At 33.8% G+C, this 22,884-nt stretch overlaps 1 protein-coding gene across 3 annotated transcripts in view; it reads right to left on the bottom strand.

The window, feature by feature from the left end:
* Positions 1-22,399, bottom strand: part of LOC149259982 (tetraspanin-19-like) — an 83,320-nt gene extending 60,921 nt beyond the window's left edge. The window contains exon 1 of one of the 3 annotated variants that reach the window (XM_089419457.1): positions 22,042-22,399. In XM_089419457.1, the coding sequence (XP_089275583.1) occupies positions 22,042-22,247 (206 nt within the window). In that variant the 5' untranslated portion in view covers positions 22,248-22,399. Of the gene's footprint in view, positions 1-1,305; positions 1,735-22,041 lie in introns of those variants that run through there. The other 2 variants (XM_089419441.1, XM_089419450.1) reach the window with 2 other exon arrangements.
* Between the last annotated feature and the right edge of the window lie 485 nt (positions 22,400-22,884).

The following is a 22,884-nucleotide window of genomic DNA, read 5'->3' as shown; positions in this document are numbered from 1 at the left end:
TTGCTCTCATAACAAGTTAATTCAGACCTGTAATTAGGCCTGCGGGACAACAAATTCCTGAGGATGAATTAAGTTGTGAGAAAGATCATGTACTTATCTGTGCATATTGATAATGGAGACAATATACAACCAAGATGCTGAATAGTGAATAGTAATATCATATTACAACAAAATGAATCTATATATACGTAATGTAACTTGGAAAGATAATAGATGCTATGAATTTTTTTGGTAAATGAGGACCTCCTGAACAACATTAAGCAAATATAGGTTCTGCCAAGTGAACGTAATGGCAGATGCACAATGCTGAGAATATCAAACTGTGTATAAGATTCTGTCCAACTCGCTAACTTCAATACACTGGCTCAATGTCCTTACATGCATGTTAAATAGCAAGGACAGTTTGTTATTACAATTATATTCAGTAGATCTGTTTTGAAACTTATCTTCTAATCTCTCTCACAATCTTGGAGTCAGTAAAGACTTCCAGTTTTAAACTTCATTTTTGAATGGTTGAAGTAACCCAAAAATTACTACTTCAGCTTCTTCGTCACTATTATTAGTTGTCCTAAACCCAAGTTATAGGTATAAAACTTGTCTCTGAAACGCAGCAAGTCCCCTATCCCTGCTCTACCCAGATGACCTTTTGAGGCCGCATCAAATAGTAATATAGGGTGATCTTGTTCCATATTGGATGACTAGGCAGAATATGATTCTCTTAAGGTCTCTAATATGTATAAAGTTGACTAGTTTTGACTGTACGGTTTAAAGAATATTCCCAGCACCCACACTCTTGAAAAATTATAATCTAATTTATTCTTCCAAATAGAAACGTTAGACCAGTCATGTAAATTTTCTGAATCCTCGCTTCATCCAACGGGATTCTGTCAAATAATTTCTACTAAGATAAGCCAAGATAAGTTCGTCTAAAACATGTGCTCTTCTTTCATTAAAATAGAAGATAACGTGCCTCAAAGTTCAGAACATGATCTCGGGCCATTTCCCACCGGCAGATATATGAGTGAAACAAATTAAATTTTGCTGCAGAGGTTTCAATATGTCCTTAGCTTGGGATCCATTTTGCTGCAGAGGTTTCAATATGTCCTTAGCACAAATTACTTAGCAGGAACAACGTTTCAAAGAGAAATTGTTTGTTCAGTTTCCCTCAGTCTAGAGAGTGACCCTGACTCTATGTTATTATATTCAATAATTTGGACATATGGGTTTCGAGATCGATTCCTGTAGAGCTCCACGACATAATTAAGCCTACCGCTACTCTCACGATTTGAAAAGCATGGCACTTACCAGGGACGAGCTGGAGCTCCGTGCAGCACCATTTGAATTTGTTCGGTAACATACCACTGCTTAAGCATCCACAGCGAATACCAGATCATTGCGATCCCAACGAGGATAAATATGGAGTTTATGATCTTCAGACCCCATATTATGCGAGTCCTGTACTGATTGCTCCTCATTTCTCCAATATACCGATGGCCTGAGATGCCCGACATTGCATCCGCTCAACACTGGATTTGTTACTCACTGGCCTCTGGGCTCTTAATCCAGAGAGTGAACGTGGCCACCTACTTAATGGAGCTGAGTAGCATTTACATTGAAGTTTGAGCCGGGACAGAACAGAACCAATCCTAATCCTGGTTCTGTTTGTTCAACGTGGTTTTTATGCGCAACTTGGATTATAAAAAGATATTTGTGGGTTTTGTCATGCATTTTCGAAGTCGGTTTGTCTTCCTAAATTACGGGTGTTGGTATGCATTTTAAAAGTATGCCTCATAAGCAGGCACGGGGTTTTTATATTGATAAACTAAATCTTTTAAAACATCATTTATATCATTATTTTTTTAAAAGAGAGTTTATGAAATAAATAATTTTTAAAATATTTTATTATTTTTATTAAAATTATATATATTTATTTATTTATTTTTCGTTCTCAGCCGTCATAAGGTGTTAGAGAGTTTGTCGCAGGCACTTCAGTGGAGATGTGAAACTTCATGGGTTTCCAGGGTGTGCCTTGAACCAAGAATCTTGAGCTTATAGCTTCCAGGCCAACACACCATTGAACATATAAGAAGAAATTCAGGGTTCGCAAGATGTGGAACTTCATGGGTTTCTAAGGTGTGCCTTGAACCAAGAATCTTGAGCTTGTAGCTTCGAGGCCAACACACCATTGAATATATAAGACGAAATTCAGCTGGTGGAAGAGGAAATTTGCCATAAATTACAAGTCACTTCTGATTTTTAGACATTATGGTAGTTATTGATTGTTTGATTTTTAAGACGGTAAGCTATGGATAATAATTTTATTAATTGAGCGGATAAGCTCATTTACAATTCGTTATCAAAGTTGAAATTTTGCTTATGTTAATCAAAAAAAATTAACAATCTAAAAAATTAAATAACTATACAAAATATTTAAATAATGTCTATTCATAAAAAAATTGCACGTGACGAAATTGGATCGGATCTCTCTCTGTTCATGTTAGATTTGTATTTAAGATGGATCTATGATGGTCTAATGTAAATCTCTTCTATTGTAATACAAAAATAGCTGAATATATATAGCATCATAGATCTATGTAACTTTGGATCTATCATGTGCTGAGAGGGTCAAATCCCTCTAGGTGCAAACCTTCACTCAAATTCTACACTCCAAAAACAATGTTGTTTTCAATTTAAATTCTAGCCTACGTTGTTTTCATATTAAATAAATATATTTTTCTTAATTTTAAAAGCACAAATGTCAATTTCAAGTTTAGCACGTACAAAATCAGAACCAAGAATCTTGAGCTTGTAGCTTCGAGGCCAACACACCATTGAACATATAGGAAGAAATTCAGCTAGTGAAGGAGGAAATATGCCATAAATGACAAGTCACTCTTGACTTAGATGTCATGGTAGCCATTGCTTGTTTGATTTTCAAGATGGTAAGCCATGGACAATAATTTTGTTAATTGAGCTGAGAAGCTCATTCTACAACCAGTTACTCATTCTACAGCCCAGTATGATGTGTAACGTTGTTCGTCTGTCATCAAAGTTGAAATTTTGCTTATGTCAACCAAAATAAAAAATTTAACAATCAAAAAAAATTAAATAACTATACAAAATATTTAAATAATGTCTATTCACAAACAACAAAAAAATTGCACGTGAAGAAATTGGATCCCTCTCCGCACATGTTAGATCTGTATTTAAAATGGATCTATGTTGGTCTAATGTAAATCTATTCTATTGCAATACAAAAATAGCTTAATATATATAGCATCATAGATCCATGTAACTTTGGATCTATCATGTGCCGAGAGGGTCAAATCCCTCTAGGTGCAAACCTTCGCTCAAATTCTACACTCCAAAAACAAAGTTGTTTTCAATTTAAATTCTAGCCTACATTATTTTCATATTAAATAATTTCTTAATCTTAAAAGGACAAATGTCAATTTCAAATCATGCATTGCCCTCATACTAGTTTGTAGAATGCACTCTCAAAGCAATAATTGAAGTTATATAAAAGATAATAATATTCAAATAATTTAGTTATTCCAATAATGGAATATTCCAAATGTTATTCAAATAATTTTAGTTATTGAAATAATGGAATATTCCAAATGTTATTGATATCAATAAATATTCTTATATAATTTATAAATATTTTATTGATATATTAGTGTGTGTTTGTACTTTGTGTTTGTTTAAATATTTTAATATAAAATTAATATTTATTTATTATTGTTTAATATTTTAAAAGCATATTTTAATGGCTTTATAATTTGATTTTTTTTTACCAATAGTATTTTTTCATTATTTAAATTGTATTTTTTAATGCATAAATAAATTTAGTGACCCCACTTGTACAGTTGGATATTTGGCCTATGACTTTAACAAATTTCTACCAAATTTTGAGCAAAATTTACAAAAGCATATAACTAGAAATTGGCAAAAATATAGAACAACTAAACTATACTTATTCAAATATAAAAATAATAATATTTATTTATTATTAAAATAAAATATCTATTATACATTGTTTCTTTATTTAAATTGTATTTTTAAATGTATAAATCCATTTGACACTGAAAAACCATTAACTACAAAGATTAGCTTATATATTCAATTTTGACAAATCCTTTATCAAATTTAGAAAAACAATATATATATCTAAAAATATGTCACTGTTTATTTAAATATGAAAGTAATAAAAATAATATTATTTTGTTATTCATAATATATATAAAAGAACTTATAAATTATATTGGGTTGTCAGAGGTGCTCTCTAACCCCATAGTATAACCCTATGTTAAAATATTTCAAACTAAAAGAAATTCTATGTTTTTGAGCTCCAAGTTTATGAGAACCCAACCTAAAGGGGGAAATTAAGCTGGCATTGGAGTGTCCACCTTAAACATTGGATAATAAGCTCCAGGTTTATGAGAACCCAGCCTAAAGGGGGAAAGGGAAATTAAACTGGCATAGATCAAGAAGACCAGGTGGAGTGTCCACCTTAAACGTTGGATAATATCCTCAATCCACTTACACAGTGTGTGTGTGTGTGTATATATATATATCCACTCACACAAAAACAATATCAGAAATAGCACCATATATGATCACAAATTGTGGAAGCATACATTCTCTTATCAAATCCTTTTTCACTCTAAAAAAATTTAGATCTCAAAAGATTTCATCCCTTTCATGGTATATTCAAAATTAAAATGAACTTAAATAAAAAATATATTAAGCAAAGTCTTTCGGTATATTCGACGTTACCTATTAATATTTTTTAATAAATTAATAAACTAATATCATTATTTAAATATTATTTTTCAAAAACTAATATTTGTTTTTAATATATTAATAAATTAATATCATAATTTAAATATTATTGTCCAAATATAGTCGTTACTTGAAATTATGTCTCTACATTCCTCTCTATTTAAGCCTTTGCCATGGTCTAACTCTTCATCTGGTCCTAATGATGAACCACAAATTATGTTTCTACATTTTTATCTATTTAAGCCTTTGTCATGATCTGCCTCTTCATTTGGTCTTGATGATGAACCACACTTGTTGGTTCGAAAGGCATCGGCCAAAAATTTCTCTTATATGTAATTTCTACCAAAAGGTTTTGTTTAATTCATTATGGATCACAGAAACCTGAATACAAAAAATATATATATTATTATTATTTAAAATACATTAAATTTTATTAAAATTTGTCAGGCCAGGTAGTAACTCCACCAATTTAATTCATATTATTCCTTTAGGTTGGTCTTTATTATATACATGAGTGAGGCTGTTCACTTCATCTCCCGATGACTGTTCATATTTCTTATTATTTATTTACATCAATTATCTTTATTCACCCAATCCTGATGATTAGGTGTCAACATTCCCCCCTTAATCTGAAGGGATATTGGTGAGTCCAAGCATCATTCTTAATCGTTCAAGCTTTTCTCTTCCAAGTGCTTTGGTGAAGATGTCTGCAATTTGCTCATTAGTGGAGCAATGACGGAGATGGATTGTTTTGGCCTCAACATGATGTTGAATCAGATGATATTTAGTACTGATGTGCTTCGTTCAATCATGGAACTTTGGATTCTTGGCCAACTTTATTGCAAAGGTATTGTCAATCATGAGTGGAGTTGATTGTATTTGTTTTACCTGCAAATCTTCAAGAATTTTCCTGAGCCACACAATTTTTTTTGTTGCCTCAGCTGCTGCCACATATTTTGTTTCTGTTGTGGAATCCGCTGGAACTAATTGTTTGCGTGATCTCCAGGAGACAGCGCCTAATCCAAGACTCATAGCATATCTTGAAGTAGATACCCCAGTTTCTTTGTCTCCATCGAAGTCTGAATCACAATATCCAATCAAACTGAAGTCGTCCACCTGTGTATACTTGATTCCAAAGTCTTGAGTTCCCTTCAAGTACCTGAGAACTCTTTTTGCAGTAGACCAATGTCCTTCACAAGGCTTTTGCATAAACTTGGAGAGGATTCCAATAGCAAACGAAATGTCTAGTCTGGTAGTAGTTACGTAGTTGAGACTTCCTACAAGCTGTCTATACTTTGTTGCATCCTCAAATTCTTTTCCTTCAATAGATGTGAGCTTTAAGTTTTGTTCCATTGGAGTAGTAAGAGGATTGCATTTTGTCATGCCAAACCTGTTCAACAGATCTCCAATATACTTCTTTTGAGAAAGAAATATGGACTTCGGATGTTGAGTTGCTTCAATACCAAAATAGTAATGAACATAGCCCAAATCAATCATTTCAAAACTTTTCCCCAATTCCTTCTTTATGGATGCAATGTAGCTTTCATTGTTCCCTGTCATCAAAAGATCATCTACATATACCACAAGATATACAAATGTTTTGCCAACTTTCTTGGCAAATAAAGTTGCATCATCAAGATCATAATGTTTGAAATTGAGTTTCAGAATATGCTCAGTTAGTTTTTCATACCAGGCTCGCGGTGCTTATTTGAGGCCATACAAGGATTTCACAAGTTTGCATACTTTTTGTTTATGTCCTTTCACAGCAAATCCTTCAAGCTGGGACATAAAAACATTCACTTTAGATCTCCATTCAAGAAAGCAATTTTTACATCCATTTGATAGACTTCTCAACCGTTCTGAGCTGTTAGGGCAAACAGTGTCCGGATGGTAGCCCATTTCGTTGTGGGGGCAAAAGTCTCCTCATAATCGACCCCTTCCTTTTGTGCAAAACCTTTTGCCACAAGCCTGGCTTTGTGCTTGTCAAGTGAGCCATCAGCTTTATACTTGTTCTTGTAGACCCACTTGCAGCCAATTGGTTTGGTTCCTAATGGAGGATCAACCAGCTTCCAAGTGCCATTCTTTATGAGGGCATCATACTCCTTTTGCATCGCTTCTTTCCCTTCATCATGAGAAGCAGCTTCTTTGAAGGAATTTGGTTCAAAATCTGTAGACAAGTTCAATTCATAATCATTAGCAACATCCATATCAACAGGTGAATTAGAGTAATCTACATCACCTCCATTTTGCCGGTTTGAATTTCTAGTTCCTGTCTTTCCAACCTCATTAGGATTAACACTTTCAAGTGTCTTTGTCAGCCACTTTGGGGGACCTTTCTCAGATGGTCCAGGTTTCTCCGTTGATTGATTTGGGACTGAATCAAGATTGAGTCTCCCAATTCTATCAATCACATCACTTAAAGCATCATCCGTTGTTGGAGTTTCATGCAGGGGAGAGAGTTCTTGAGAAGAAGATTCCACATGTTGATCTAGTATAGGAATCCCCCCTTCAAGATGTGGAATCTGATTATCAAATTCTTGAAATGATTTTGCATTTGCGAATTTATCCAAGCGATCAAGTTGTCGCTCAACAACATTGTCAGTTTTGGATGATTCAAGAAAAATTACATCTCTAGATACAACAAACTTTTTATTGACTTCATCATAGAAACAACATGCTTTGGAGGTGTTTGAATACCCCAGGAAGATACACTACGACTTCTTGCACCAAGTTTATTTCGATGTACCTTTGGTATCAAGGCATAACAGGTGGAACCAAAGACCCTAAGATGCTTTACCGAAGGAATGTGCCCATACCACATTTCATATGGAGTCTTGTTTCTAATAGCATTAGATGGACATCTATTTTTTATATATGTAGCACATACAACAACATCAGCCCAAAACATTATTTTTACATTTTTGAAGAAGAGCATGGAGCATACCATATTTAAGATTGTCCTATTCATTTTTTTAGCTACACCATTCTGTTGGGGATTATAAGGTACAATTGTTTGATGTTTGATCCCATGTTGGCGAAGATAGTTTTCAAATTCATTTGATGTGTATTCTTTTCCATTATCAGTGCAAATAGACCTAATATGAGATTGTGCATCATTTTCAATCCATTTATGAAAGTTCTTGAATGTTTGAAAAGCATCAGATTTGTTCTTTAATAAATAAACCCAACACATTCTGGTGTGGTCATCAATAAATGTCATCATATATTTATTTCCATTTGCAAAAGGAACAGGCATTGGACCATATAAATATGAATGAATGAATTCAAGTTTTCTATGTGCTCTTGAATGTGAATCATGAAAAGACTATTTGCTATGCTTTCCTAAAATGCAAGCATCACATTGCTTAAATTTCCTAGGATTTGTAGGCAAACCAGCGACACCATTTTTCTTCAACAAATGGAGGTTGTCATAGTTCAAATGTCCAAATCTAGCATGCCATAATAAACTTGATGGAAGTGTACCTTCTTCATAATGAGAATTGTATGAGAAATGTTGTGCACGAGCAGAGGTACCTTGCAGCTTGAGAAGCCTTTCTTCTTCTATTCCCCTCATGACAAGTGAGTGGTCAGATGCTTTTCTCACCTCAAGCTTGCCATCAAACATATGAATGGAGTGGCCTTGCTGGCGCATGTGGACCAAGGACAGCAAGTTTCTCTTCAGCTGTGGGAGATATAAACATGATGCAGAAGAAAGTCTGGAAGACTACGCAATTTAAGCCTGATTGTGCCAAGCCCTGATGGCTTGATTTTTTATTGGTTTGCAAAGTATAATGCTCCATCAACATTGTCAGTAAATTCTTCAAAAAAATCTTTTCTATGAGTCATGTGGCAAGTTGCTCCTGAATCAAGCAACCAATCATTTTTCCAAGAAGCAAGTGAAGCATTAAATAAATCTTCATTTACTCCAATATTACATTGTGCTACCACATAAAGAGCAGATTCAGGTGCTTTACCTTTGTCTGTGTCATTAGCTTTACCTTTGGGTTGATTTCTTTGTTGCTCGATTTTGTCCCAAGGTATGTTGCATGTAGAGGCATCATGTGATCCATTTCTTTTGCAGCGTATGCAGTGCAAATTTGCCTTTTCTCCTTGAGATTGTCTGCCCACCTTGCCTCTGAAATATCTTCCTCTTCCTCTTCGACCACCTCTTCCTCTGGAAGAATCTTGAGCAGGATTCTTTTCTTTATGAGCAAGGCACACAGCCTCTTCAGAAGATTCAGGGGTTGTCTTCTTTCCAAAAGCTTCCTCTATTCAGCAAATTTTTTCACAAGAGAGTCAAAGGTAATATCTTTAATATTTCCATTTGTTTGCTATGACTGAAGATAATTGGAGTAAGTAGGATAAAGTGCCTTGAGAAAAGCGATGAGATGAATATCCAATTCGACATTAATGACTTTGATATCAGGCATTATAGACTTTATTTCGGATGCAAGAGCAAGAGGATCATTATTTTGCAATTCAAGAGTGAAGAGTTTAATCATGAGTTGAACAACTTCAAGTGCAGAATGTGAGTCATAGAGTTCTTTCAGCTTTTGTAAGGCTTCGAAAGCAGTTGAAAATGGTGAAATATGGCGACTCACCTCTTCACTTACAGATGCTGCGATTAATGCATAAGCTTTATTGTTCTTATTTTTCCAAATGGCGAGCTCTTTGTCTGAAGTAGGTTGTTCTGGCTCTTTGTCTCCGTCTCCAATACACACTCCTTTCCACAACTCATTGAAAATGAGGGTGTGTTTTATCATCCGAGACCACTCAGGATAGTCCCACAATAGATATGATTGAATGCATGCTGTAAAAAACTTCTGTTGCTAAAAAAATGATTCTGATAGAGGTATTAAAGTGGATATCAAAGTGCGTTTGAATACCCACTACGTTTCATTATAATATTCTATTTCAATATAGTACTGTCATTAAAAAAAACGTTGTCATAATTGTGGTATGTGTAATATTACACCATAGTTATATTAAAAATCAATTGTAGCATGGTAACACCATTTCAACATTGTAGCAGAGAATAATAGACCAACAACGCTATGCTATCTGTTTTTTAATACATCAGTGTATTTTGGAAATGAGACAGCGTAGCGTAGAATAATGGAACGCATATATATATATATATATATATACCAAAACAAAAAGCAGTATATGGGCAAGCATCGTTTCACGACCTCCACACCCAGTCGACTCCTTCTCTCGGCTCACAGGTTTCCATGCTATGCTCCCATTCCAATTGAGAGGTTGCGTTCAAAAAATCATGGGGGAACAACAGCAAACTATTCCGGGTTCGATTCCCATCCGCGCTCGTCTTTCTGAGGGAACTGCAGCAATCTAGCACGCAAGAGTCTGCGTTCGAGTCAAATGACTACCGCTCCCTTTGTGGTGGAGAGCCCTGTGGGGTCTTTTACATATGAAGGTTAGGGTGGAGTAAGGCGTATTAACAAGAGCAAATGCGTTTCTTGGTGATGAAACGGAGGGACAGAGTAAGGCATATTAATCAAGAACAAATGTGTTTCCTGTAGATGAAACAGAAGGCAGAGGCTGCAGATGAGCGAGATGTAGATGATACCTGGTGATGTAGATGAGCGTGATGGGCGTAGATGGGTTTGTCCTCGTAGCCCAAGTGGTCGTTTAATTAAAATGACTCACACTATGGCACGAGTTCGATCAACCGCAACCAGCATCTTGAAAATCATAGGCGGTACTTTACAGTGATGAGCGAAGGATTTTAGCCGAGGATGAGGCCGTCCTGGTGTATACAACGTTCAATCATGCAGAGAACGCTTTTCGAAAACCGCCCTCTGCAATGGAATGTTGTTACCAGGTCAGCGGTGTCAGTTCTGAAATATGGGCAAAACAGGAAAATAGGCAGAAAAGGTAGAAAAGGGAGTTACAAGGGCAGGAATACTAAAAATAGGACTGGCTCTGATACCATGTCAGGCCAGGTAGTAACTCCACCAATTTAATTCATATTATTCCTTCAAGTTGGTCTTTATTATATACATGAGGGAGACTATTCACTTCATCTCTCGATGACTGTTCATATTTCTTATTATTTATTTACATCAATTATCTTTATTCACCCAATCCTGATGATTAGGTGTCAACAAAATTAATAAATTTGATTTATTAAAATTCAAAATTAAAATAAATTTAAGTTGATTAATAATAATTAGCCCCAAGGGTTAGCTCAACCGGTCAAATCAGTGCCTCGCCTATCAGGAGGTCATGGGGTCAATTCTCCTAGAAGCCCTTGGGGTTAGGCCTAGTTACCCAATGACCAAAGTATCCGTGAACCACACCAAAAAAAATTGATTAATAATAATTAATTTTTGAAGAATTCTTCGGCGAAAATCACATGGAGAAATTTTTGTCGACGCGTTTCGAACCAACCAGTGTGGTTCATCATTAGGACAAGTTGAATGAGCAGATCTGGCATATGCACTTTAAATAGACCGGGTAGAATATCCAATGACTCAGATTACTTGATAAGGTAACAGCTAGAAAGACAACAGCCCGATTTGGCCTGATAACGGCTAGTTTGACCATTATATTAATTTATATTATTTATTTATTTTATTTATATAACAGAAATTTTAGTTATAGAATAAATTAATCATAAAATGAATTAATTATAAAAATTAATTTTAAATATATTAATAAACTTACATTAATTTAAGTTTGTTAGAAATGTATACTATAATAGGTAAAATTATAATAAGTAAATTACTATTAAAAAAAAAAAAAAAATCAAATATATTAATTTTGCACTGTTAAATAAAAATATTAGTTAGTTATAACGGCTAGTTTGACCATGATAAGGGCTAGTTTGATAAGGTGAATTTATTTATTTATTTACTTATTTTATTTCAAAAATGGAATTAATAAACTTATTAATTTTGGATCCCAGCCCTCTCCTCCTAGTCGTTTCCTTTTTCTTTCTTTTCCTCCCTTATTTCATCGATTAATCAATTTTTAATATAGTAATTTATTTTATTTACTTATTTATTTATTTATTTATTATTATTATTATTGTTATTATTTTAATTTTTTTTTTTAACTATTAATTTAAACTTAATTTATCTAGGAAAATTAATTTTAAATCGATTTTAATTATTAATTTAAACTATTATTTAATTTTAATAGGTTAAAATTAGTATTAATATTATTAATTTATTATTATTATTTATATATATATATATATATATTTATTTATATTTATATTTTATATTTTTAAATTTTTAATTTTTAATTTTATTTATTTTTATTTTTATTTTTATTTTTTATTTTTTATTTTTATTTTTATTTTTATTATATTTTTTTTTTATTTTATTTTATTTTTTAATCAATTTAAACTTAATTTGGATAAAGTTAATTTTAAAATTCTATTTTTACCAGACCTTGAATAAAATTTTTACTAACTAATATTTTTATCTAACAACTAGAAATTAATTTTATTCTCATTAGTTAATATATTTGAAATTATTTATGTTTATTATTACTTATTCTATATTTCAAACAATTTTAAATTAATTAATATATTTGAAATTAATATATTTTATGATTTACCTATTATAATTTATTAATTCCATTTTTGAAATAAAATAAGTAAATAAATAAATAAATTCACCTTATCAAACTAGCCCTTATCATGGTCAAACTAGCCGTTATAACTAACTAATATTTTTATTTAACAGTTCAAAATTAATATATTTGAAATTATTTATTTATTTTTAGTAATTTACTTATTATAATTTTACCTATTATAGTATACATTTCTAACAAACTTAAATTAATGTAAGTTTATTAATATATTTAAAATTAATTTTTATAATTAATTCATTTTATGATTAATTTATTCTATAACTAAAATTTCTGTTATATAAATAAAATAAATAAATAATATAAATTAATATAATGGTCAAACTAGCCCTTATCAGGCCAAATCGGGCTGTTGTCTTTCTAGCTGTTACCATATCAAGTAATCTGAGTCATTGGATATTATGCCCGATCTATTTAAAGTGCATATGCCAGATCTGCTCATTCAACTTGTCCTGACGATGAACCATCTCAATTCAATAATTAAATTATTAAAAATATATTATTATTATTTAATATACATTAAATTTTATTAAAATTAATAAATTTGATTTATTAAAATTAACTAAAAATAATAGAATTCATTAAAATTTATAATATTCTCAAAACATTCATTCCAATATAATAACTCAAAATATAATTACATAATTTATAAATTTTAACCATAATAACAATAAAATAAAATAAAATAAAATATATATATATAAAGTTCCTCGTTACATAAATAAAATATCATATGCAAATAGGTCATAAGATCTCACATCTCATATATTATTTTTTCTGCATAATTTTTTTAATTCTTATACTATGTATTATGGATATTCCATTTAAAACCATTTAATATGTATATAAATAAATGAATTTCCTATTTATCAACCGTAAATGTCGATGTCGATATCCCGTGCAAATTCCCTATTATTATAATGTATATTATAAATATTCCATTTATACATAAGTAGAAAATTCCCTATTTTTCAATAGTGCTTACCATGTGGAACCCCAGTGTACCTATACTTATCCTTTTTAAAAAACAATGTATCTGAAACAAATTCAACGCTGATAACCAGCCTGTCCGATGCATAAAGTTTGTCAATGTAAATAATACCTTTCAGGCAAGGACATTGATGCCAGTTCTTAGAGTTGCTTTCACTTAAGAGGCATTGAACATGCCTGCTGTTAAAGGTACTTTTTCCTGTCCACGCCCATGTCGTGTGTGTGAAGACAAGGTTGTATGTTTATCATATAATATACGTAGTTGTTTGTTTGCTGATCATAAGCCTAATATTTTGCATTTAAAAAAAGTAATAAGAAAAAGAGATGTGGCTATCATTATCTTCAAAGATTCCAAGACAGTAATAACAAAAAAAAATGTGGTTACCATTATCTTCAAAGATTCCAAGATGCACTGTGTCTTTGGTAGGTAGTAGTTGCGTTGAGGAGAGCTTCTTTACTTTTCTATCTAGTCTCTCCAGCCAAGTTGTTGGGTTGAGGAGAGCTTTGACTTAGAATTAAGACTTTATAATTGTGTGTTAATTCACATCTAGGCAAGTTGTTGGGTTGAGGAGAGCTTTGACTTAGAATTAAGACTTTATAATTGTGTGTGTTAATTCACCTCTAGGCAAGTTGTTGCGTTGAGGAGTTGTTGGGTTGAGGAAAGTTTTGATTTAGAATTAAGATTTTATATTTGTGTGTTAATTCACTTCCAAGGCAAGTTATTGGGTTGAGAAGAGCTTTAACTAGAATTAAGACTTTATAATTGTTTGTGTTAATTCATTTTTATTTTATTTTTGGGTTAGTAAATTTATTTTTTATTTTTGGGTTAGTTATTTTATTTTTATTTTTGTTAGATCTTAGGCTTTTGTGATCCATAATATAATAAGTATGTATTTCTAATTAATCATATCAATATTATTTGGTCACTCATTCAAATTGACGAGCTTTACCAGCGATTTCCCTTGCGTGTAGGGTTATAATGTTAGATCTTAGGCTTTTGTGATCCATAATGGAATAAGTATGTCTTTCAGATTAATCACATCAATCTTATTTGGTCAAAGTTCAAATTGACGAGCTTTATCAGCGATTTCCCTTCCGTGTAAGGTTATAATGTTAGATCTTAGGCTTTTATGCTCCATAATGTAATAAGCATGTCTTTCAGAATAATCACATCAATATTATTTGTCAAACTCTAGCTTGTTCAAATTGACGAGCTTTATCAGTCATTTCCCTTCTGTGTAGGGTTATAATGTTAGATCTTAGGCTTTTGTGATCCATAATGTAATAAGCGTGTCTTTTGGATTAATCACATCAATATTAATTACTAATAATATTGATGTGATTAATCCAAAAGACATGCTTATCACTTTTATTCTATTTAAATGAAGATATTTTTAGAGTTAGGAGATTTAACTAATATTGGTTATAATTGGAACAACCTAATTTTCATAATTGATTTGAACCTTTTGAACTTGAGATCTAATGAAGACTAAATCCACACAAATCAACTAGTGTAAACCTTGTGGGTTAATAAATTATTTACTAATAATAATAAGTTATTTACTAATAATGGGGTGTTAGAATGTTTAAAAACGAGATGATGCTTTTGTGCAACACAAATATATAGTCATATGGCTTAAACAATCAATGTGGGCATGAAGGACGACAATGATTAACATGGTGTGAATGATGGTTTATTGTTTTGTTTAAAATGATTTTTTTTAACCGTTGCTATTATATCTTAGAGTGGATGTCAACTTATTTTAGTTGATAGTTGAAATATGCATTCAAATTACATTGGATCTTTAATGTTTTTTAGACCATATTTCCATATTCATCTTAAAAGTGGGTTATTATTAAGTCTTAATAAGATGGCATGTCTATCTTTAAACCAAGACTTATGTGTAAACACATTCATTGAGCACAATAAGACATTTTCATCAGTAAATGTGTTTCCAAATTTTGAATTTGGTCAAAAATTGCTTTTATGTTGTTTCTTTATACCTTTCTAATTATTTTATCAAGAATTAGCCATTGTATCAAAGATTTGGAATATTGTAATAGAATTAACGCAAAACACATATTGCAATGAGAAATCCCTAGAGAGGATCAATGTGACAAGCAATGCTATGTCACATAAGCACTAGCATATATTAATATGTAACCTAACACTGCAACTCATTCATGCAAATAAACATTTGACTATGCTAATAATTAGCCATGCAACTTGTTACCCCTTATTTCTGCAGAGGTACATATGTACCTTTTCATTGTTGGCGACATCATTGTAAGTCCAAAGAATGCAAATCAAAAGCCCTATAACCCATGTCGAGGCCCTGTATTATGGTATCCTAGGCCTAGTTTGGTTAGCCACAGTCTATCCTTTTGAGCTAAGTCTCTAGTCATTTTGTCTTGTATAGGCTCAAGGGGCTTCTGATAGAGCTGAGGGGGGCTCATGGTTTAGAGGAACTATCGGTTTGTAGGGGTGATCACCAATGTAGGGACCAAATCAGCGCACATTGGGTGCACCTATGTCATTCACACATGGTTGTGTCATTGAGCATATATGCATTCTTTGCCCATGGTATATTCATCATAAAGTTCTTAGCATGGCAGTGTCACAGTTTTCTAGCATGTTAACGCTTCCCAAGGTAGTACACATTTCCCAAAGCATGTGGTCCCAAAAGGCAAAATGATAGCTTAGTCTCAAAAATACTCAGCAAAAAATCTATACATGCCACATTGAAGTTTTTGCAAAATGTGAAGGCATCATTAAGAAAGTGGTAGTCAAAGGTGGTATAGTTGTATGTGGGGTATCCAGGTGGCATAACATGGGCATATTTTGGCAAAATGAACAATGTAATACATCGAGCAGGTCTACAAAATCAGTGGGACAAAACCCGTGACAGATCGTTTAGTTCGCCTAGGACATTGGAGATCCTCACTTATTGCATGATGACGTCCTCACTAGATGCCTCATGGGGTCAAGAGGCTTGGCATCAAGGGGCAAGTGTGATTTGAAAAGTTATGATAAAAAATAGCTAGACAAAACCTAAGTGGCAAAATCCTCAAACTTTCAATGGCGTTGAAGATCTAGCCAAGTGGACCAAGTTGGCCCTCTTACTAGCCATTAAAGTCAACAAAGGTGGAACATTAGGGTTAAAACTAGTCGTTTGAAGGTCAATATAGATGTTGTGTCTCAAGTGGACATGAAAGTAGCCATTGTAAAGTCAAGTCTTCATCCATTCAACCAAATTGAAGTCTCCAAGAACTGTGACAATTCTATCACTGCAACAACTGATTTACTTTACCTACTTATTTTCCAATAAGTTATCTATGAAATTCCTTCAATAAACATTAAAATAAATTCTACTGTAGATATCACACCATAATACAGAAACAAACACATGCACAAGAATCAACACATTGACATAGATATTTTGCACAACAGTCCCCGGAAAAACCCAATGTGGGAAAACCACAAGGGATGATTTTATTATTCAGCAATTCTTCAGTACAACAGGGTGCCAAACTGGCTTCCCCAACAGAGAGAAAATTCTCCAACACTTCTCCCAGTCTCTGCGTCAACCTCTGCATAGCTCCCAGATACTCTGTGTCAGCCCCTGCCTCTCTGCGTCACCCACACAGGCCCTCTAGTGACTGTGCAGTTTGTTGTTGCCTCTGCATCTGCCTCTTCAACATCTGCGCTGGTATTCTGGTGTTGTTCCCGACTCTTTGTTCCATACTTGCTGCCTCTTTTTGGTCTCCAGAGCACTTATTCGAATTTCTCAGTTAACCCCACTCCAGAAATCGAACTGACTAGTCTCCCTCAGTGTGTTCTCCAACTGACCCTCAAGCCTCTTCTTATACTTTTCTCGTTGGTCCATCAAAGGCCGAGATTAAATCTCTAATCAACGGCTAAGGTTAGAGTTGGTTTGATCCATGACTTTTGGACCCTTCTAACCCAGGTTTATTTTAATATCCATTAATATTTTATTTTTCCTAATTTTAGACTTAGGAACTTCATTAAAAAATATTAATTATTTTAATATCTCCCAAACCGATTAGAATCTGCCCAAACCATTTCTGGGTCTTGGAGATCTCATGTGCTTTAGCCTCTCCACCAATTTTCATGGCTAAGGCACATCCGATGCTACCCCAAATCAACAAAGACCAAGTCAAGTTCTTCATGAACCAAAGTCACTCCAAGCAAGCTTGTTGTTGGGTCATCCAAGTGGAACATTGAGCATCTTTTGACTGCTATTTTCTATTTTTTGTCTTTACAGGGTTAATGCAAGTGGAATGTTGGACCTTCAAGGGTCATTTGAGCCAAGTCAAACTCCTTTAGTGAGTAAATCATTATATTAAAATATATATTTTGTTGTAATTTACTTAGTCTTTGATATGTGGATGACAAGAAATATATTACTTGTGAGAAAGAGGTTGAACTTTTTGTTATCTAGCCATTAAAAGTAAATTATAAAAGGCTAGCCTCTCCTCTCTTCTAAGTTGTTGTTGAACTATGAGATCATTCTATGTCATAATAAAAAAATTATTTTACGCACACTTTGTGTACATTGTATGAGTTGGCTCTCTCTAATTTATCTTTTATTGATTAATTTTGTAAAGGGTTTTAATAGGTGCAAGCTTCAACCAAGTGGAGATTTTTCTTGCCATATAGTCAACTGGAAAAATGGAAGTGTCTCACTAGAGGTTGCTCCTAATTGAATCCAAAAAGGTGTGAAAGCCTTAGACAAAGATGGAGTGATATAATATTCTCGATTCCAAACCCACCTCAATATCCAAAGTACATGACCAACCTAAGGGCAAAGGTGATTCACAACCCAGTATTAAATGGTAAAATAGTGGCTAATGTAGGCCATTTTCAATACCCACTCTTATTTAAAAAATCTAAAATCTTTGTAATTTTAAGTTTTATTTAAAGTATTTACCAACCTGCATTTTAAATTTTTAGCATAAATTAGCTAGTAATTCCTAATCCAAGGAATCAATATATCTTTATTTTGAACTTCCATACAAATATATTTCACAGGTATACTTAGTTGTTTTTGCAAATCCACAGTAGGTTATAGCAATATACATTCAAATTTTGTGAAAAACAGAGATACAAGGGCTTCTCCAAGTAGGTTACCATCCCTAAAATCTTTGTACTAAATTTCAGATTTGGTTTTCTAGTTAGTATCATTAACCTGGCTAATTTAAACATATATCAGCAATTAATACTCATTTCTACAAGCTGGAATATTTTTTTGGGTCGCCATTGATTCCACTTGGAAAGCTAAGGGGTCTATTGACCTGCTTTATGAGGGCAATAAAATCTTCTTGGTGCTTTTTTTCTCAACCTATGTTTTTTTGGGTCGCCATTGATTCCACTTGGAAAGTTAAGGGGTCTATTGACCTGCTTTATGCGAGCAATAAAATCTTCTTGGTGTTTTTTTTCTCAACCTGAGGACCATTAGACGATCTTTGAAGCTAGCCCTACTTCATAAATTCCGCTGGTTTGGAATGAGCATACTGCAGTACAGAGCATTTTGACCATTCACGTAGAGTTCTCGGTCAAGCTATGACATGGCTTCGATTGTACTCTCTTCCAAATAGGGTTTTGGAAGGAAGAAATCAGGGGGGCAATAGGTAGTTCTGTCGGCGTTGTACTAAAAAAATTCTTATGCCACTCGAACAAAATTATATAATATGTTTGTGTTCGTGGTCAGATGATTGATCTCACCCCTCTCCAGAATCAGTTGTTCTTGTGTATCAAAACCGAGAATGAACTCAAAGTATTGGCATTGAACAGATTCCCTTTCAGTGCCTACAATGTCATAAACTCAGGCTTCGGGCCAGTGATTGTCCCCTTGTTCCAACAAAAGTTCAACCCCTGAAAAGTCGGCCAACAAAAACAACAAACGCTTATGGTTCACGGTGGTAGGGCAAAATGTCAAAGGGGGCAAGAATAAAGTGGGTTAAAAAGTCTGTCGAAGGAGCATCAGTCACTGGGGGGAACAAATTTCATGCCCTCGGAGAGAGAACTGAGGTACACCACGCAAATTCAATTACTAGAAGCAACCGGTTGCCACAAACTTCAACAAATCCTGCTCTCCCTTCTCATTCAAAAAAAAGGGGGCATCCATTATTACTCGTCCTCGGGTAAGCAAAATGGAATATGAACGCCCTAAATATGAGCGCGAAAGACAAAGGCTCAGGAAGCTATTGATGATCCTCCAAACAGCGAAATTGTGGGTCAATCCTTGGGTGCAAACGTTTTGGCATTTGGCCCCTTAAATTTAGATATCCAGAGTCTATGGATATAGACAAACCCATCAAGGAGGAGATCATGGAGGGCCTTAAGGACAGAGAATTGTTCCTTACTCGTTTTGAACCCTATGTGTTAGAGAACTCTTTGATTGAGTCTCTTTGCAAGCTACAGAGGAAATTTATATTAGAGAAGCATGGAAAGATTACACTAGCGTCTAAAGATAATTATGGGAATCTAAGGACCCTGGTGATAAAACCTTCTTCCATAGAAAGCTTGTATTGACTCTCTTTGCAAGCTGCAGAGGAAATTTATATTGGAGAAGCATGGAAAGATTATACCAGGGTCTAAAGAAAATTATGGGAATCTAAGTATCCTGGTGATAAATCCTTCTTCCACAGAAAGCCTGTAGGTGGTCGTGCAGCGAGGTAGGAATCCCTCATCAAGATTGGGAGGCAATAGCTGAGAATATGTTAGAAGCAGGACAATGTAAACCACTTACAAGATTCTTCCACCATGATGCAAAACACTCTTCGTCATGAAACTCCTGACATGGTATTAAACACCCCTTGCAAGCAAAAAATGTTCAAACAAAGATTAGCAATTGAAGGGCCATATATATTTTTTTTTTCCAGAAACAAAGAGTAGCATTGAGAAACTGTCTACCTATGCCACATCAATATCGCAGGGTTGGTAAATAATTACAATGGCTCGGATGGAAGCATGGCAATCTTAATTAATCCGTGTAGCATTTGACTGCATAATCAAGTAGCAACAAGGCTTGGATATGGACCTCTTTTCAGGAATACCACGGTGATATTAAGAGCCATTTAACCAATCTATGTGCACCAACAACTCTGCAGGGTAAGTTGGTAATTTGGTCAACGCTTCTAGCATGTAGAAAATATAGCAAATATCTGTGATACCAACCATGGATTATAGCAGTAGTCAATATCTGTATTGCACAGGACTAAAAGAAAGGTGGAAGCTAGCGAGTAGATGCAGCAGGGATTGGCCTCTGGTTTGTTATAGAGCAACACCATATGGTGGAATAACAGTAGAGGGTGCTAATTGGTTTGTGTGGGGTTTAGCTATCCATCATGTTGTTGGTTCAAATATCATGGAAAGGGGATAAGGTATGAGTCACCCATGGGGCTAAAACTGTCGCAAGAAATGCCAATGGAGCCTCTCACACAATCCTGATAACAGCTTCCCACAAGTGAGCAGATTGTTCTTCCATCTAACACTTGGCCGATTGTTCTTCCATCTAACATTGAAGCTGACCCCAGCCCAGACTCGACTCAACTTAACTGTTAAAAACAAAAGTAAAAAGTGTCACATGATTGGTTAACATTTGATCCATTTAGTGATTGACCATTTTGTAACCAAATCTCAACTCTCCACTAACCCTTCCCATTTTCTAGGGGAAGGTTCTCACCACTGGCCCATCCTACTACGATAATATACTCATTCCTTTTGGTCTCTGGCCTTTAAAATTGACATGATCAAAATTCAGACTTAACTTGGTTTCGTTGTCATAGTGATGGAGTTTAAAGTTGAATGATTACAAATTTCAACTTGAACCATTATCATAGTAATAGACTTGAAGGGTACATGCTTTTATGTATCTATGGCCATTAAACCTTCTTCGCTGCATTTCGATGAGAACTGTTTAGACTACTTTTAATCAACTTCCATAATTAAAGCAAATTACATAGACCTTTCCTAAAATATCCTACTGTAGATCATTTCATTCAGATTAATGACATGTGATTGGAAGTCACATACAAATGTGGCATATGTTTTCCTAAGGTCTCTAACCTGTATCAAATAAACTTACTCTGACTAAACTGTATAGTTTAAGTATATTCCCAGAGGATTGAAGAATCTTAATTTAACTTATTATGTCCCAGACATTGCTAATGGAGATATTTTTCTGCACGCTTGTTGCTTCCAATGGGATTCTGTCAAACCGGTTCGCTTAAAATAAGCCAGAATTTCAATAAATTCGACCAAGTTCACAGTATGAATTTACCTAATTTAAGGCCATTTTGCGCCACAAATTAAAGAAATTCTGCTTGCATAAGTTTCAATATGTCTCTAGCTGGGGAACTAATTTTAAAATGAACAGAATCAAGTTATTTTAGATTTTAACAGGATCAAATTCATTGTAGCAAAAGTCATAATCGTGAAATTCAACAAACTGTTAGCAAAGACGCAGATACCAAGCTACCCGAATCTACAAATTGAAGCTTACTCTATCTGAAAAAATTCAAAACTCCGAATACAAAGGTCACTTGATCGATTCCTGCAGAGTCCTGCAACATAATTAAATCCTACGGTTAGTCTCATTCTTAGAAAAACGCGGCACTTACCAGGGACGAGGTGGAGCTCCGTGCAGCGACGTCAGATTTTGATGGGAACCATACCACTTCTTAAGCATCCACAGCGAATATGTGATCATTGCGATCCCAACCAAGGTAAATATGGAGTTTATGATCTTCATGCCCAATTTTATGCAAGTCCTGTACTTATTCCTTCGCATTTCTCCAAGATACTCGATTCCCGCAATGCCTGACATTGCCTCTGTTGGTCCCTGGATTTGTAACACAATCACCTCTTTAGCCCACGGAGGGAGAGGGAAAGGACAGAGCTCAGCCCCTGTTATATGCAGATTATTCACATCTCTGCCGAGCGTCTATCCTTTCTGCTTTTCCAATGTTTATCAATGATTATATTATTAAATTTTATGGGTCAGCTCTTTGGCGATATTCTTATTATACGGGCATTGATAGCTACCGCTTGAATGGATGCACATGGCAGTTTCTATACACATACATCTCCTTTAAATGATGAGGGGAATTATTATTAATTTTATTTTAGTTTTAAATTTTTTCATAAAATTTGAATTTAAAATTTTATGGAGATTAAATCTTACATATGTTAATTTATTTATATATTATTGATAAGGTATAGTTTGAGAGGGCCTAATAACTAAAAGTATGTGGTTATTTTTATAAAAGGCACATTGTGTACATTTTTGTAAATTTTAGTAGTCAAAGCATTACCACAATCATATAATTTAAATAATTTGTAAATATAAATTGGCATCAAAACACTGCCCTCATGATATATTTTGTTTTTTTTTTGTAAGTTTTAAAGATTCTATTGATTAATCAAAAATGAAATACATCATATACAATTATGGCTCTTTTCTG

The sequence above is a fragment of the Pinus tabuliformis genome, chromosome 6 (genome assembly GCF_031772625.1).
Source record: "Pinus tabuliformis cultivar Carrire ecotype Pingquan chromosome 6, CPIR1, whole genome shotgun sequence".
NCBI classification, from domain to species: Eukaryota; Viridiplantae; Streptophyta; class Pinopsida; order Pinales; family Pinaceae; genus Pinus; species Pinus tabuliformis.
Note: the sequence above shows the minus strand (reverse complement) of the source record. Positions and strands in the feature narration are given on the sequence as shown.